The sequence below is a fragment of the Triticum urartu genome, chromosome 7 (genome assembly GCF_003073215.2).
Source record: "Triticum urartu cultivar G1812 chromosome 7, Tu2.1, whole genome shotgun sequence".
Lineage (NCBI taxonomy): Eukaryota > Viridiplantae > Streptophyta > Magnoliopsida > Poales > Poaceae > Triticum > Triticum urartu.
Window position 1 is genome coordinate 240,222,089 of NC_053028.1, and position 18,029 is coordinate 240,240,117.

General features: G+C 49.3%; 1 protein-coding gene across 1 annotated transcript; it reads right to left on the reverse strand.

Moving 5' to 3' along the window:
• Nucleotides 1-15,882: 15,882 nt before the first annotated feature.
• LOC125520451 (protein dopey-1 homolog) lies at nucleotides 15,883-17,587 on the reverse strand. Its single transcript, XM_048685379.1, has 2 exons — nucleotides 16,974-17,587; nucleotides 15,883-16,454 (listed from the first exon to the last, which is right to left on the reverse strand). The coding sequence occupies exons 1-2, from the start codon at nucleotides 17,336-17,338 to the stop codon at nucleotides 15,989-15,991; spliced, it is 831 nt and encodes a 276-aa protein (XP_048541336.1). The 5' UTR covers nucleotides 17,339-17,587; the 3' UTR covers nucleotides 15,883-15,988.
• Between the last annotated feature and the right edge of the window lie 442 nt (nucleotides 17,588-18,029).

Consider the following 18,029-nt stretch of genomic DNA (forward strand, 5'->3'; position numbering starts at 1 on the left):
CAAATTTGAGGCTAGAGCTTATGAGGGCATATTTGTTGGCTATGCTACAAACTCTCATGCTTACCGTGTCCTCAATAAATCCACGGGACTTATTGAGGAGACGTGTAACGTGGAGTTTGATGAGAATAACGGCTCCCAAGTGGACCAAAGTGGCACTTGTGATGTAGGTGATGAAATTCCTCCCCAAGCCATAAGAAGAATGGTTGTTGGCTTTATCCTACCCATTGAGGAACCCCTTTTGGCCGAAGGAGAAGGACAAAGCTCCACTCAAGTGGAGCCATCACCAACCCAAGGCCCACACGCTTCCGAAGTTCAACATGAAGGCCCTCATCTTCAAGAACATGACCAAGGGAAAGATCACGCTCAAGACGGCGTTGACACATCAAGTGATGCCCAAGGTCAAGTTCTCTCCTCCGAACAAGTTCAAGAACAAGAACAAGCCCAAGACGACGCTCAAGATGATCAAGTGACCACTCCTCGTCTCACCCCTGAGGAGGAATTAGAGCGCCGTGCCGCCAAGGTTGCTTCCAAGCTCTCCACCAAGGATCATCTCATGACGAATGTGCTTGGAAGCTTAAGAAAGGGGGTACGCACTCGTAGACAATTAGCAAATTATTGTGAGCATCACATATTTGTCTCTTGTGTGGAACCCCACAAGGTCTATGAAGCGCTAGAAGATCCGGATTGGCTCAATGCCATGCATGAAGAACTCAACAACTTCGAGCGCAACAAAGTGTGGAGATTGGTGCCAAGACCAACCGGGAATCACAATGTCATAGGAACCAAGTGGATATTTAAGAACAAGCAAGATGCCCATGGGATTATCATTCGCAACAAGGCTCATTTGGTAGCACAAGGCTACTCCCAAGTCGAGGGTATCGACTACGGTGAAACCTTTGCTCCAGTTGCTCGTCTTGAATCCATTCGCATGTTGATTGCATATGCTTCTCATCATAACTTTAAGTTACAACAAATGGATGTGAAGAGTGCTTTTCTTAATGGTCCTATTAATGAATTGGTTTACGTCAAGCAACCCCCTGGGTTCGAGGATCCCTACTTTCCCGATCATGTGTATCAACTCGATAAGGCACTCTATGGCCTTAAACAAGCCCCACGTGCGTGGTATGACCACCTTACCGAGTTGTTACAAGACCGTGGTTTTGAAGTTGGGCTAATCGACCCCACTCTTTTTACTAAGAAGGTCAAAGGGGAGTTGTTTGTGTGCCAATTATATGTTGATGATATTATCTTTGGTTCTCCTAACAAAGCTTTCAATGAGGAATTTGCCGCTCTCATGACCTCAAAGTTTGAGATGTCCTCCATGGGAGAGTTGAAGTTCTTTCTAGGGTTTGAAGTGAAGCAAAGAAGAGAAGGAACCTTCATCAATCAATCCAAATACACTCAAGACATGCTCAAGAGATTCAAGCTAAGTGACGTCAAGCCGGCTTCCACTCCAATGCCCACCAAGTGCCAACTTGACTTAGATCCCAATGGTAAAGTGGTGGATCAAAAGGTATATCATTCCATGATTGGATCCTTGCTTTACCTTTGTGCATCTAGACCGGACATCATGTTGAGTGTGGGAATTTGTGCACGGTTTCAAGCCGCACCTAAGGAAAGTCACTATGTGGCGGTCAAACGAATCTTTCGGTATTTGGCTCATACCCCGAACTTTGGCTTATGGTACCCAAGAGGATCAAACTTCAAGCTTGTAGGGTACTCGGATTCTGATTGGGCGGGAGACAAAGTGGATAGGAAGTCCACTTCCGGAGGGTGCCAATTCCTTTGTTGCTCTTTGGTAAGTTGGTCTTCCAAAAAGCAAAGTTATGTGTCTCTCTCGTCCACTGAGGCGGAGTATGTTGCCGCCGGTAGTTGTTGTGCACAACTCCTATGGATGAGGCAAACTTTAAAGGATTATGGTGTCACTTGTGACAAAGTGCCTCTTTGGTGTGACAATGAAAGTGCCATCAAGATCTCTCTCAACCCGGTGCAACACTTCAAGACGAAGCATATTGAGATTCGGTATCACTTCATCCGGGATCACATTAGGCGAGGAGAGATCGAGCTAAACTATGTCAACACTCATGACAACCTTGCAGATATTTTCACGAAGCCCTTGGATGAAGCAAGATTTCGTGAGTTAAGGCATGAGCTAAATATCATTGATTCGAGCAATGTGGCTTGAACCCTTGCACACCCCACCACGCTCAATTTGCTGTCTAGTTTAGGTATAGGCATGGACATAGGGGGAGTGTTGTTCTCTCAATGAACTCTCCCTCCCCCCATTATGCATAAATTGATCAAGTCTTTCACTTTAGACATCGTTGATGGTACTTGTGTTTCAAAGACGAGTTTTGGTCATGGGCCCAAGGTTAAAATCTTCGCGGCGTCATACCTCTTGACTCAAACATAGGTGGCCTCGGCCATCGCCCTCTTTTGAAGAGGTATGTCTTGGTTGTTTGCTGGTGTGCTCTCTTTTCTTGTCGTTCTTGTCTTTTCTTCGAGCAAAAGCCATGTCGTTTGGTTGCCGCAGCGTGCTGGGCGGTACTACCGCTGGTGGTGCGCGGTACTACCGCTCGCCAGCGGTACTACCACCCCCAGCACGGTACTACCACTGAGGGACGGGACCAGGGGGTTATATGGGGGCAGGGGGAGGTTTCTTCTCCCCATACCCATTCGCTTCGCCCCCTCTTTCCTCTTCCTCTCTCCATCCTCTACTCGCCGCGAGAGGGCTCCGGCGGATCTCCATCTCCGGGGCATCCCTCTCCATTTCCTTTGGTGGAATCGATCCCCATCCCGTTCTCTTGCCATGGATGCCGGTATTGCCCCCGTTCCTTGTCTCCTTTTGTCTCGTTTTCAGATCTTGTTTTTTAGGGGCAATGGTGGTTGCATCTCTAGATTTTTGGCTAAATCTAGGCTTGAGTTGGTTGGAGAAGGCAACTAGACTATCTCGATTAGAATTTGGTAGGAATATTTTTGAATTGGCAGGCCGGTAGTGCCGGATCTGACCACGGTAATAGGAAATCGTTGTTTCTCCGCCTAGTGCTGTAGGAAACTGCTGTTTCTCCGCCTCAAGCAGTACTACTGCTCTCGCTGGAGCGGTACTACCGCTTGACCTCGAGCGGTACTACCGCTCTCTTTGGGGCGGTACTACCGCTTGGGCGGTACTACCGCGGGCATGTCACGGTACTACCGCGGCATGCCAGATTCCATCATATTCCTACCTTACCTTGATTATTTTGTTGTGTTTGTTGGCTTATGCTCGTTCTTTCTGGTTGTTTTGCGTGTTCTTGTGTTTGGCTCTAGGTGATGACCATTCTGAGCATCAAGGTCGTCGTATCAACCCCGGGCGTGCAACATCAAAACGCTACCGCACCTCTGAGCCAGTCGGTGGTTCCTCGAGCACCCAACCGCCTCCAGCAAGTGCATCTGCAAGTGTTCCTCCACCTCCTCAGCAATCAAAGAGGTCCGCCAACAAGGCAAAGGGGAAGACTGTGACTAAGATGACCAACAAGGAGTTTTGGGAGAAGCGTCGCCGCAACCCCTATGCGGTGGACCAAGAACCCACTTTGGTCAACCGCCCGTTCTGGAACCGTTTTCAGTTTGCCATCTACTTTGATGTGATCAAGGCCAAGAAGAATCTCTTTGTTGATGTTCGCTCCATTGACACTGATGCTATGGAGAAGGACCCGGAGTACTTTGGCGAAGCCCTTCAGATGTGCACTCAGCTGAACATTCTCAGGATCATGCAATTCAACAAGGATTTCGATGCGGATTTGGTGGCTCAATTCTATGCCACCGTCCATCTTGGGACGGATGTCGACAGGACTCTGACATGGATGACTAATGGCAAGCTACTTTCCGTCAAGTGGAAGGCTTTCATGGAGTTACTTGATGTGGTGGATCACGGGCTTGAGACTCCTGTCGGTTTCCGCCCTCACCGCAATGCTACGTCCACCCACAAGCAAGCCCTTTGGCCCTACTGCACTGTGAAAGTTCACCCAGTAACTGAGAAGAAGACCTATGAGCTGTCTCCATATCTGGACATTCTTCATCGCATTTTCCATGAGACTCTCTTCCCTCGGATCAGGAATCTGGATATGGTCCACTCTTACCTCGTGGACATGCTCTTTTTCTGTCAGCATGAGAAGGAAGCAAGCACTGGAGAGAGCCTGGATATTTCGCATTTCATGTGGTCTGAACTTCTCTCTGCCGTGTCTGAGCGCAAGTGCCCGATATATGGTCCATTCATCATGAGGCTCATTGAGAGGGCCTGGGCACAGACCTATCCCAGAGTGTTGCTAGAGACTGGAGACTTGGTTTCTCATGAGATCAAGCGTCTGAGGAAGAAGGACAATTGGGTCACCCCAGCGCCTCAAACAGGGGGTCCGTCTGCTGCTGTTGCTACTGCTGCCATGGAGACCGAGGGTGGGGCAGCCACTGATGATCACAAGGAGGATATTGGCCCCTCTAGTGCTGAACCCTCGTGGGCGAAGAAGCTTAAAAACAAGTTGAAGAAGCTTTTCTGCATGGAGTCTCATGGTCAGTACATGACTCATGTGGCGGAGAAGCATGCCAGGATGCGCCACAAGGAGCTCATGCGTCAGTTGGGAGCGACAGTTGCCAGTGGTTCTGAGGGGCAGATCACTAAAGAGGAGGAGTGGATTCATCAGCACTGCCCTTGGACCGACTCCGATGCCGAGCAGTTTTCGACCAACGACGGAGATGCAGACGATCACGCTGAGATTTGATGATTCGAGATACTCAGCTTGCCATCACCTGGAGTTGTAGCATCGCTCTTTTCCCTTTTTGGTGTCTTGCTGCCAAAGGGGGAGAGAGTATAGGGATTTGTGTCGTGCTTTGTGTTTGTCGTCTTGTGTTTTCTTGTGTGTTCTCTCGGTGTCTTTGTCTGGTTTGGTTTGGTGCCCGTGAGACCTAAGTTCTAGACATATGGTGTGAGACATATGCTCCCTATCGCTACCTTATTACTTATGTCTATTCAGTACTGTAGTTTATTATGAGTTGCATGCTTGTCCTGTTATATTCTCTTCTCTTATATATATTGTGCTTAGAATTGTTGGACTATAAAATATAGGGGGGTTGTTGATCCGGATGTGTGTGTCTTGCTTTCTGAATGCTCCTCTAACCAGGTGTACACATTCTGGGGGAGCCCGTCTATATTTTGTAGTTCTTAGTTTTCTTATTTTATTTCTTTTCCTTGTGCAAATCCCTAGTTGTCATCAATCCACCAAAAAGGGGGAGATTGTTACGGCATATCTCTCTCAAAGTAGTTTTGGTGATTGATGACAACATGCTTGCGGAGTAATCTTGTGCTTTGAATAATTCACAGATTCTCCCCTGGCACGAGACGTTTTCTTCCCCTCGGAGTGTATTTCAAGACGGTGTAGCTCTTTCGTTTCTTTCTCGGTGGACTAGTTGCGTAGAGGGCACCGTACTATCAAGAGGGGGTCCGCTGGGGTATTGCATGGGTGGAATCAACACGTAGACATCAGCTTCTCACCCTCCGAGCTTTTCCATTCCATTGTAGAGATCTCTCCTCTCTTCCTTCCCCTGTCTGGGTCCAAGCGGTAGTACCAGCAACCCAGCGGTAGTACCGCTGAGGAGCCACAAGCGGCAGTACCGCTCCACAGTGGTAGTACCGCCCGTGGCTCCACGGCAGCAGTACCGCTGGGGTGCCTGGCACCTCCGCCTCGTCCTCAGCCTCTTTGGAGAGATTCTCTCTCTCTCTTCTGTGCCCCAGCGGTAGTACCGCACTACCAGCGGTAGTACGGCTGAAAGGTCACAAGCGGCAGTACCGCTCCACGGCGGTAGTACCGCCCGTGACCCCGCTGCCGTAGTACCGCTGGGCTGTGTGGCTCCTACCGCCTCGACTCGAGGGGTCTTTTTCTTGTGTCGAGTTTTGTGGCACTAGTTGCGGTTGTAGAGGCGGTAGTACCGTTCCAGGAGCGGTAGTACCGCCCCTACCACTGCGATAGTACCGCGTTGGGTCCTATTCCCTACTAGTCCCCCCTGCGCGGCAGTGCCGCTGGCTGGCGCGGCAGTACCGCTGACCTGGCGGTAGTACCGCCCCCTCTCAGCGGTAGTACCGCCCTGTGTGGGGCTGGTTGGTGAGGGGCAAGGGTTGGATTGTTGCCCCCACTATAAAAAGGGGTCTCCTTCTTCCCTTTGACTTACCTCTTACGCCTCAAGCTCCATTTATTGCTCAAGCTCCATTAAATGCTCCAAGCTCCATTTTCGCCCGATCTATCTCTCTAGCCAATCAAACTTGTTGATTTGCTCGGGAGTGGTTGAGAAGGCCCCGATCTACACTTCCACCAAGGGATTTTCGATTCCCCCACTCATCCCTAGCGGATCTTGTTACTCTTGGGTGTTTGAGCACCCTAGACGGTTGAGGTCACCACGGAGCCATAGTCCATTGTGGTGAAGCTTCGTGGTTTTGTTGGGAGCCTCCGATTAAGTTGTGGAGATTACCCCAACCTTGTTTGTAAAGGTTCGGTCGCCGCCTTCAAGGGCACCAATAGTGGAATCACGGCATCTCGCATTGTGTGAGGGCGTGAGGAGAATACGGTGGCCCTAGTGGCTTCTTGGGGAGCATTGTGCCTCCACACCGCTCTAACGGAGACGTACTTCCCCTCAAAAGGAAGGAACTTCGGTAACACATCCTCGTCTTCACCGGATCCACTCTTGGTTATCTCTTACCTTTACTTGTGCAAGCTCTTTAGTGTTACTTCTCTTGCTTGCTTGTATGCTTGTTGTTATTGCATCATATAGGTTGCTCACCTAGTTGCACATCTAGACAACCTACTTTGATGCAAAGTTTAATTTGGTAAAGAAAGTAAAAATTGGTAGTTGCCTATTCACCCCCCCTCTAGTCAACCATATCGATCCTTTCAACTATTCTCCTCCATCTTACAACTGTAGAACTTGTCGGAGACTTCATATCTCTCGACTCGGGCATGAGCTTGAAAACCATTTTCAGCTCTTGGAACATCTCATATGCTCTGTGCTGCTCAAACCGCTTTTGGAGCCCCGATTCTAAGCTGTAAAGCATGCCGCACTAAACCAGGGAGTAATCATCACTACGCGACTGCTAGGCGTTCATAACGTCTTGAGTTGCTGGGAAAATGGGTGCTTCATCTAGCGGTTCTTCAAGGACATATGCCTTCTTGGCAGCTATGAGGATGATCCTGAAGTTACGGACCCAATCCGTATAGTTGCTACCATCGTCTTTCAGCTTGGTTTTCTCAAGGAACGCTTGAAGTTGAGGGCAACATTAGCGTGGGCCACTTGATCTACAAGACATATTGTAAAGATTTTTAGACTAAGTTCATGATAATTAAGTTCATCTAATCAAATTATTTAATGAACTCCCACTCAGATAGACATCCCTCTAGTCATCTAAGTGATACGTGATCCGAATCGACTAGGCCGTGTCCGATCATCACGTGAGATGGACTATTCATCAACGGTGAACATCTCCATGTTGATTGTATCTACTATACGACTCATGTTCGACCTTTCGGTCTCTCGTGTTCCGAGGCCATGTATGTACATGCTAGGCTCGTCAAGTCAACATAAGTGTTTTGCATGTGTAAATCTGGCTTACACCCATTGTATTCGAACGTTATAATCTATCACACCCGATCATCATGTGGTGCTTCGAAACAACGAACCTTCGCAATGATGCGCAGTTAGGGGGGATACTTCTTGAAATTTTAGCGAGGGGTCATCTTATTTAAGCTACCGTCGTTCTAAGCAAATAAGATGTATAAACATGATAAACATCACATGCAATCAAATAGTGACATGATATGGCCAATATCATTTTGCTCCTTTTGATCTCCATCTTCGGGGCGCCATGATCATCATCGTCACCGGCATGACACCACGATCATCTCCATCATCGTGTCTTCATGAAGTTGTCTCGCCAACTGTTACTTCTACTACTATGGCTAACGGTTAGCAATAAAGTAAAGTAATTACATGGCGTTATCATTGACACGCAGGTCATATAATAAATTAAGACAACTCCTATGGCTCCTGCCGGTTGTCATACTCATCGACATGCAAGTCGTGATTCCTATTACAAGAACATGATCAATCTCATACATCACATATATCATTCATCACATCCTTTTGGCCATATCACATCACACGGCATATGCTGCAACAACAAGTTAGACGTCCTCTAATTGTTGTTGCAAGTTTTTACGTGGTTGCTATAGGTTTCTAGCAAGAACGTTTCTTACTTACACCAAAACCACAACGTGATATGCCAATTTCTATTTACCCTTCATAAGGACCCTTTTCATCGAATCTGATCCGACTAAAGTGGGAGAGACAGACACCCGCTAGCCACCTTATGCAACTAGTGCATGTCAGTCGATGGAACTAGTCTCACGTAAGCATACGTGTAAGGTCGGTCCGGGCCCTTCATCCCACGATGTCGCCGAATCAAGATAAGACTAGTAACGGCAAGTAAATTGACAAAGTCGACGCCCACAACATCTTGTGTTCTACTCGTGCATAGAAACTACGCATAGACCTAGCTCATGATGCCACTGTTGGGGATCGTTGCAGAAACTAAAAAAATTATACGCATCACCAAGATCAATCTATGGAGAGACCAGCAACGAGAGAGAGGATTGCATCTTCATACCCTTGAAGATCGCGAGACGTAAGCATTACAAGAACGCGGATGAAGGAGTCGTACTCGCAGCGACTCAGATCACGGTTGATTCTGATCTAAGCGCCGAACAACGACGCCTCTGCGTTCAACACACGTGCAGCACGGGGACGTCTCCTTCTTCTTGATCCAACAAGGGGGAAGGAGAAGTTGGGGAAGAACTCCGGCAGCACGGCGGCGTGGTGGTGGAGCTTGCAGTTCTCCGGCAGGGCTTCGCCAAGCTCAGCGGAGGAGGAGGGGGTGTTTGAGAGGGGGAGGGTTGCGCCTTGGATGAGGTTCTGCAGCCCTCCCTCCTCCCCTCTATTTATAGGGGGAAGGGGACGGCCCCTCTAGATGAGATCTAGAGGGGGGCGGCGGCCAAGGGGAGGGGGCTTGCCCCCCAAGCCAAGCCCCCCCCCTTAGGGTTTCCCCCAAACCCTAGGCGCATGGGCCCTAGGGGGGATGGCGCCCAGCCCACTTAGGGGCTGGTTCCCTTTCACATACAGCCCATAGGGCCCTCAGGGGCAGGTGGACCCCCGGAACCCCTTTGGTGGTCCCGGTACAATACCGGCAAGCCCCCGAATACTTCCGGTGATCGTATGATGACTTCCCATATATAAATATTTACCTCCGGACCATTTCAGAACTCCTCGTGACGTCCGGGATCTCATCTGGGACTCCGAACAACATTCGGTAACCACATACTATTTCCCATAACAACTCTAGCGTCACCGAACCTTAAGTGTGTAAACCCTACGGGTTCGGGAACCATGTAGACATGACCGAGACACCTCTCCGGCCAGTAACCAATAGCGGGATCTGGATACCCATATTGGCTCCTACATGTTCCACGATGATCTCATCGGATGAACCACGATGTCGGGGATTCAATCAATCCCGTATGCAATTCCCTTTGTCCATCGGTATGCTACTTGCCCAAGATTCGATCGTCGGTATCCCAATACCTTGTTCAATCTCGTTATCGGCAAGTCTCTTCACTCGTTACGTAATGCATGATCCCGTGACTGACTCCGTAGTCACTCTGAGCTCATTATGATGATGCATTACTGAGTGGGCCCAGAGATACCTCTCCGTCATATGGAGTGACAAATCCTAGTCTCGATTCGTGCCAACCCAACAGACACTTTCGAAGATACCCGCAGTGCACCTTTATAGCCACCCAGTTACGTTGCGACGTTTGGCACACCCAAAGCATTCCTACAGTATCCAAGAGTTGCACAATCTCATGGTCTAAGGAAAAGATACTTGACATTAGAAAAGCTTTAGCAGACGAACTACACGATCTTGTGCTATGCTTAGGATTGGATCTTGTCCATCACATCATTCTCCTAATGATGTGATCCCGTTATCAACGACATCCAATGTCCATGGTTAGAAACCGTAACCATCTATTGATCAACGAGCTAGTCAACTAGAGACTCACTAGGGACATGTTGTGGTCTATGTATTCACACATGTATTGCGATTTCTGGATAACACAATTATAGCATGAACAATAGACAATTATCATGAACAAGGAATTATAATAACAACCACTTTATTATTGCCTCTAGGGCATATTTCCAACACGCCTTCCACTATTGGGCCATGGTGGCCCAATACTCCTTCCACCACTTGCCTTTTAAGGCCCACTGATATTAAATTAAATATAGAAGCCTCCTAACAATTACTAGAGCCTTTTATTATTAGTTTAATATCAGCGAAACATTTTCCACCTATATAGTATTTATCGAGAAAGAAGAACAGAACCGGTAACGAGGATAATGGTTTAATGAGCATGTGTATGACTCAAGAGGATACCGATAGATCTCACCTCGGGTTTTGTGAAGTATCATGAAGCAAAGGGAATAACACATGATAACCAAAGGTTCACTTGAATGTCATTCGCGTACCCATAGGGATCGATATGGACGTCCACGGTTCCGTTATCGGTCATTGAACAAAAGGGTTTTGTTCATGTCTATGTTTTACTGAACCTATAGGGTCACAAGCTTAAGGTAATCACGATCTGCTGAGTGTTATTAGCATGGGAGTGACAAGGATTTATTTGGAATAGTTTCATTAATATTCGAAATAGTTTCAAGAGGAACCTAAAGCGCTTCGGGGTCACTAGAAGGTTTTCAGAGTTTATCGGGTAATACTGGGTATTATCGATAAATAATATATAGATGGAAAGTGTTTTTGAAGTTGTTGAATTAATAATAAAAGGCTCTAGTAATTGCTAGGAGGCTTTCATAATTAATTAAATATGAACGGGTCTTAAAGGCCAAGAGGTGGAAGGCAATTTGGGCCACAAGGGCCAAGAGGAGAGGCGCACCCCTTTCCCACTAGGGGGGACGAGTTGGGGTGGGGGAAGGACTCCCCCTCCCCACTTTGGCCGGCTCAAGGAGGGGCGTTATTTCCCTCCTTGTGGCGCCCCCTCCTCTCCCCTCTAATCTATATATACTAGAGGCTTTTGCACCTTTTCTCTACACAAGTCTTGGAGCCTCCTCTGGTCCTCTAGTTCTAGTTGTAGTTGGTCCTAGTTGAACAATTAGAGTTTGAGATAGATCCTATAATCCTCATAATTAGAAACCAAGTGTGGTTCTAATCTCCTTCCTCTAATTCTCCTGCGACGATTAAGCTCTGGACGGCGAAGCGCTGCTGGATCATGAAGACTGTACGCTTGCAACTCGTAGAGAGGTCGTGCTTTCGGTCTTCTGTACGAGGGACTATTCATGGATAGTTCGAGGGATCGTTCATCCGTGGTTCAAGGGATTGCAAGTACGATCTACGACGCCTCGTCTTGTTCCGCTGCAACTCAAGAGTCGGTAACGATCGAATCCAAACCATTAATATATCTTCATATTTGTTTCTAAGTGATTGGAGGGCGGTTTTTTTTTCTACTACGTTTCCCAACACCCCTACAGTACCAACATGCCCATGTGCCCCATGCATGCATCACTGACAGGCAAAAACAACAAATTTGACTTGTGGAAGAAAAGAATTCACAAAGTGAACTGTAGACAAAAAAATTCATCCAGCTAACCCTTTTGTGTAGTGCCCGACAGCCAGGCGCCGCACTACACTGTGCAGCACCTGACTGACAGGCGCTACACGCCTAGCCAGCGTCGTACCCCGACATGTAGTGCCAGTCAGTCAGGCACTGCACAATGTAGTGTGGCGCCTAGCTGTCGAGCGCTACACAAAAGGATCAGTCGGATGATTTTTTTCGTCAACAGTTCACTTTATGAATTCTTTTCGTCCACGGGTCAAATTTGTCATTTTTTCCTCACTGACACACATGCCCATGTAACCACGAGGGTTGGCTCCAATACAAATTGTAATGCCTTGGCCAAACCCACTAGTTCACCCAACAGTTCTTGGCCGTTGCACTTGCAATCTAAATTGGCATCACAAACTAACACCGGTCTTTTCTGCGCATTTTGTCCTTACTTGTGCACCTGAGATTAACTTTCTAGTCGTTCACCTATCCTCAAATTGCTCCAAGCCAAACACACCATTTTTGGACAATGGGTGGATTTTATTAGCTCATATGGAGTATCAAGGGGATACAAATACAAAGAGCACACACCCGACCTCTACATAGCTAAGATACACACGGCGAACACAAACACGCACACACAAAAATCACACCGACAACTAGCAAAGTCATATGACCGAAGCTATGCCAAGGCAGATAGAAAACAAAAATAAAAGTGAGGAAAAGCAATGATAATCCACGCTGAGCAAGTGTTGATCCAAAAGAAGATGGGACAAGCGCGCGTGATCCGAACTTGGACACAGCCACACGGACTAAACGTGCATGCACTATGAAAGCGGCTTGCCAAAGACCATCCGCGGAACCAGACCTCCGTCGATCTTCAAGTGACATCGATCGTAGCTCAAATAGCAGGAAGAGATGGTACCACCAAAATCTCATGGAGACGCTCCAACGATCCCATGCCTCCGATGCAAGTGTTTGTCGATGCTAAATCTTAGCATGACCACAGGCCCCAGGCAATACACCACAAGCCTAAACTACGTCGCCTTGGCTGCAACAAGCCGTCAATATCATCGAACATGATTTGGCTATCTGTACCGCTATCACATCCCTAGACCACCGTTGTGCACCATGTTCGCAAGGCCACCGTAGCAACAGACCATCCCTGCTTGACGACAGAAAAGCAACCGGAAAACCGCCACCAACCACTAGTCTCGCTAGCTAGGCCTAACTCCAAGATGATACCCCCAACGGGGAACACGACCCCAAGTGTCGCCATCATCTAATTCGGGCAAACCCAGACCTAGGGTTTCCCCTCAAGTGTTCTGGAAGGAAAGTCGAAGATTACATGTCGACGCCTTCATCAAGGTGGCGACGCCCATAGGCGCCGTCGTCGTTGGCTTCGACCATAGTCAAAGTATGGCTTTCGCCCGCAGTTTCTGTCTCCTCCAAAAAAAATGAGCCTAGCTCCTCCGCCACGTCCACCTTCTTCACCACAGGACCACCACAGCCGGAGGACTGCATCCTTCTAAGCCAAAAAGTCCCGAGGCAGGCCTATGAGATATGAATCAGATCAGGGACCACACCGCCCGAAGAAGACGCCACGCCAGATCACGGGAACGTCGTCGCCTTGTGCACACATTCCAGCCACTGCCATGCATATGAGCCTCCCAACGTCGACACCATGCTGCCGCCCGCCGATGAGCGTCGGAGCCCTGCCACCCTCTCCTGCTGATCCGGCCAAGGCATCCCGTGGCCAGCCGCCACACGGATCAACCGAGGCATCCGATGGGTTGCCGCCAATGAGATCCAGGCCGGGGGTGAGAGGCCGACTTAGGGAATCACCCCGCCGCCGCCATCCCCGGACTTGTATGTGCTTCGCCTGCAGGGCCTCAGGCGGCGGCGAGACGAGGAGGAGGGAAGGGAGTCCGACGGCGACGCGATTGGATCTCCCCCGAGTCGTCAGAGAAGGAGGCAACGTGGGGTCAACTGAGTTGGATATGGTTCTCAAGAAGTTAAGGCAAGCCAAACACACTTAGGGTCTCTTTGATTCAAAGGATTTTCATAGGATCTTTGAAGGATTAGAATCCTTAGGAATTTTTCCTACGTTGATCGTTTGATTCGTAGGATTGAGGGGGTGTTTGTTTCCAGGGACTTTTTGTGTAGGGACTAGAAAAAGTCCCTCTTAGAGTTTTTACCAAACGGGGAGGACTTTTTAGGGACTAAACTAGGCATTTGGGACTAAATGAAGAAGACTCTCAAGGAGAGTCTTTTTGGGACTTTTTGAGACTTTTCCAACAATGCTCCTTCATGCACCCATTGGCCCGCCACCTCATGGTGTTGTTTGATTGTTATTTTTCTATATACTAGAGGCAACATGGTCATTTAATAACCTCTAGGAAGGGACTGGGGACTTTTTAGTCTCTGGAAACAAACATGGAGGGACTTTTTAGGGACTAGGGACTTTTTAGTTGGGACTAGAAAAAGTCCTAGGACTAGAGAACCAAACACCACCTGAATCATATAGGATTTTTTTCCCTAAGGATTCATTTGTACTACTCCACTCCAACCTTCTTGGAAGAAATTTTTTGTTTTTCTTGTGACACAATCAAACAAACTCAAATCCTATAAAGATCCAATGGACATGTCATTCAAATCCTATGTTTTCCCTATTCCTGTGTTTTTGCAATCCTATGAATCAAAGAGGCCCTTAACTTTAAGGTTCATTTAGGATGGCTTTTGAAAAAAAAAATACATCTAGTTGATATGAGTAGGCTGTCATTCATATTAATCCTATTAAGTTGCGATATCACGGACGGCGGGACACCACGAAACACCGTTGCCCAAATTATGCAAATCCATTGTAGGGAACAATCACTACAGATAATTTGCCGTAGGTGGAGCAATCTTTCCTTTTTTACAGCCAGCCAAGCGGCGTGACCTGCCCCATAGACCCATACCCCACCAGACAGCGAGGCTCGGCCGCCGTACGTTCTCGGAGTATTTCAAGCAGCACCACCTCCCCGGCGAAACAGGATAAGATCAGGTCACGCCGCTTCCGCCTACCTTTCCTCCTTCGCTCGCACACCGCTGCGCACCGCGGGGCCCAGCTGCTCCCTTTCCCCCACGCCTTTCTTTTCGTTGGCACCTTATCATCCCCTCCCCACCGCCGCCCGCCCCCACGATTCTCATTTCCTCCCACACTCCCTCTCGTACCTGAAACCCTTATCTAATCACACTTGCCGATGGAATACGACTCTTAGCAGATAAGCAAAGAGCGGGTTAGCATTAGCATAGGATGCCCCGTCCCGCTCACACACTAAACGCCTCCGGCCCCGATCGGGCGCCCGAAGAAAGCTCATCTCATCTCGTCATCTCATCGGCACGCCCCTTCGAAACCTTAAACAACATCATCATCGCACTAGATTACTACTACAGATGGGAGATCGCGCCGCTTAATTTGAATGCCCAGTCGCGGCAGAAACGTACTACTACGTGCGAGCTATACACTAATCAAGAGAGATTAAGGTTGTGATCCGCCTGCTGCCTTAGTTTCCACCTCCCCAGGTTAACTAGTCCGGATCGCGCTTCTCTCCTGCTTCGTTAACCGGTGTGCCATACGTGGCGACCCGTCAAAGAGCTTCTCGATTTCCACTTTTTCTATGGCAGTTATAGCTTTTGCTCTCGTGAGGATGAAGTTAATTACTCCCCTCCATTGGAAGCCATTGCTTGTGCCAGATGATCTGCATAGCGTTTGCTATTCGTCTATGTGATCTTCAACTTTATCCTTTTAAAAAAAAGAACTTCAATTTTTTGGGAGGTGAAGGTTATGCCACCTCTGAAAGGAAAATGTTTTTCTTTCCGTGTGCTAAGCTTTTAGATTAGCTGGCTAATGGTAGCAATCAGCTGAAGAGAGCCTAAAGCGAGTCGCTAACAACTGGATGAGGCATGCATGGGACTCATCACCCACCATTTCTGCCTCTCTGCTGCCACCAGCAAACACCGCTGGTCAGAGCAACTATTAAACCACTAACCTGTCATCAACGACATCAGCTCAACATCATTATCCTTTAATCGATGAGAACACGGTTAAGAACTTTCAGTTTGGCTGAAAGAAGCGGCCACTTCGGGTTGCCATTGCCATGTCATGCTATTGTACCAGGTGATTCAAGAAGAGGCCAACAGACAGACAAACACAACAAATTAATGTTCTCTTATATGTAGAGACCTCTTGATTATACAGTAGCAGCAGCGGCAGCAGCACCATCTCGCCAACCTAAATTCGGCCTATGTTTCAGCTAGTTGTATCCAGCGTTTTGCAGATCGGAGAGGGAGAATGACCTTGGAGATCGGAATGAGCTCGTGCTCGGATTGATGGTGTTCCTACTCATGACGCTCGCCTTCTGGGACGCGCTGTGCAGGCTGCGCGGAGGGAACCTGGGCGACGCCGGGGCCTTCTCCCTCCTGCCATTGCCGCTGCTGTTACCCTCGTCGTCGCCGTCGTCCGAGCGTTCTTCCTCCTCCTCCTCCTCCTCCTCGTCCCCCTCCACCACAGTGTGGTCGAGGGAGAGGAGTGGCGGCAGGTACGTGGTGACCAGCGAGCTGCAGGAGGCCCGCCGCCGCGACCATGCCGCCAGCACGCGGCGGCGCTTGTTGAAGGGGTTCTCCGGCTTGGCGATCTCCTTGGCAGCCGCCTTGGCTGCAGCCTCCGCCAGGCTTGTGAAGGATTTGGACTTGCCGGCGTAGAAATTCGAGAGGCCCCTCCTGCGATTAATTTCATTCATCTTGGTCAGTTAATGTTCAGGGCAAACACTCCATGGGTACTAGTAATTGCATATTTGCAGAGTATTTGGCCTGTAGTCGATGCACCGCTGGGCTATTCACATGCCCGGGATTCCAGCTAATTACACACACCAAATTAAATCCATCCATGATCTTTATCTGTTTTGACTAGCAGAAAGATGCTAACTTTCTCCATGGTCCGTCCTGGTAGAATGCAAAGTTCAACAGAACAGGCAGACTAGTACGCTAGTTCTGTGATCTACAGAGCTTAATGATTACACCAGAAAACACAACTGGCCGAGGAATCAGAACAGATTTTTTCCTCAAAGAAGAAAAAAAATCCATCTTTTTCTCTAAGACTTGTTGGACTAAGAAATATCCTATTTGACCAAGAAAAACTTGAAGAGATCACAAACAAGATCATACAAATTTAGCAAAAACCTCCGGTAATTAATTAATAATAAAGCAAGGAGCAAGAGGATGGGGAAGAAGAAAGCTTACTTGCTGGGCAGCGCATCCTCGAGAGACTCGAGGGTCCCGAGCCCCATAGCGAGCACCTCATCCACCGGCGCCTCGCTCTCCACCTCCTCCTCCTCTCCCTCCTCCTTCTCCGACGTGGAGTCCTCCCCGATCGAGGAGCTATCCGAGGAGGCCGCCCCGATCGAGGAGGCATCCGAGAGCGCCTCCTCCAGCTCCCGCAGCTCCTCCCTCCCAACCTCCTCCCCCTCCTCCTCCTCAACGTAGAACCCGTTGGGGCCGCCGCCAAGATTCGTCTCCGGCTCCTCCGAATCCGGCCGCTGCTTCCCCTTCCCCGCGCCACGGAACCCGTGCCCCCGCGCCATCCCCGGCGCCAGCGCCGTCGACATGCGCGCACCCGCAGCTAGCTAAGCAAGATCCAGCGAAAATCACGGAGGATCACGCGCGGATCGGCGGGTGGGTGCGTCCGCCGAGAGATTGACCACGCCGAGCCGGAGCGCACAGACGAGGACAAGAAATCTTCGAGAGAGAGAGAAGGAAAGAGAGAGGTGGAGAGAGAAGGGAAGGGAGGATTGGATAGAGATGCTGAGCTAGGCCAGGACTATTTTTTTTGCGGGGAGCTAGGCCAGGACTAGGAAAGGAAAAACAGGGGGGGCGTTTTCTATAGTTACAGGACGACCCCGCAGCGGTCCATGCGCCGGGTCCAGGCGTGCGAGCCTGGCGCAGGAGGTGGCCGGTCTCTGTCCGCCTGCCGCGTGGGCCACCCGCGGTGGCACCGCTCTCCATGGACTTGGTGTACATATGGCGGGCTGACCTGAAGACATACCGGTATTGCTGTACGTGATACGGTAGAGCGTATGGTATACGGGGTGAGTATACATACGGTGGGCGTACGTGTGCGATCCGGCTTGGTCTCCTGGGCCGGTCGCACGTGTGGGCCGCGGCCGGGAAGCGTGTGCCGCGGTGCGGGGTGACAGGTGGGGCGCAGTGCGCGCGCACGCGTTGGATGGATGATGGATGGACGGATCGCTTTCTGCCGTCATGAGTCATGACTCGTCTGTCCACCCAAACCCAGTTCAG

What these genes read in the sequence shown, in the direction of transcription:
- LOC125520451 (XM_048685379.1), bottom strand. Translation starts at nt 17,338, where the DNA reads ATGTCGACGGCGCTGGCGCCGGGGATGGCGCGGGGGCACGGGTTCCGT. An exon ending in GAGGATGCGCTGCCCAGCAA is followed by an intron (nt 16,455 to 16,973) that starts GTAAGCTTTCTT and finishes AATTAATCGCAG; the next exon opens with GAGGGGCCTCTCGAATTTCT.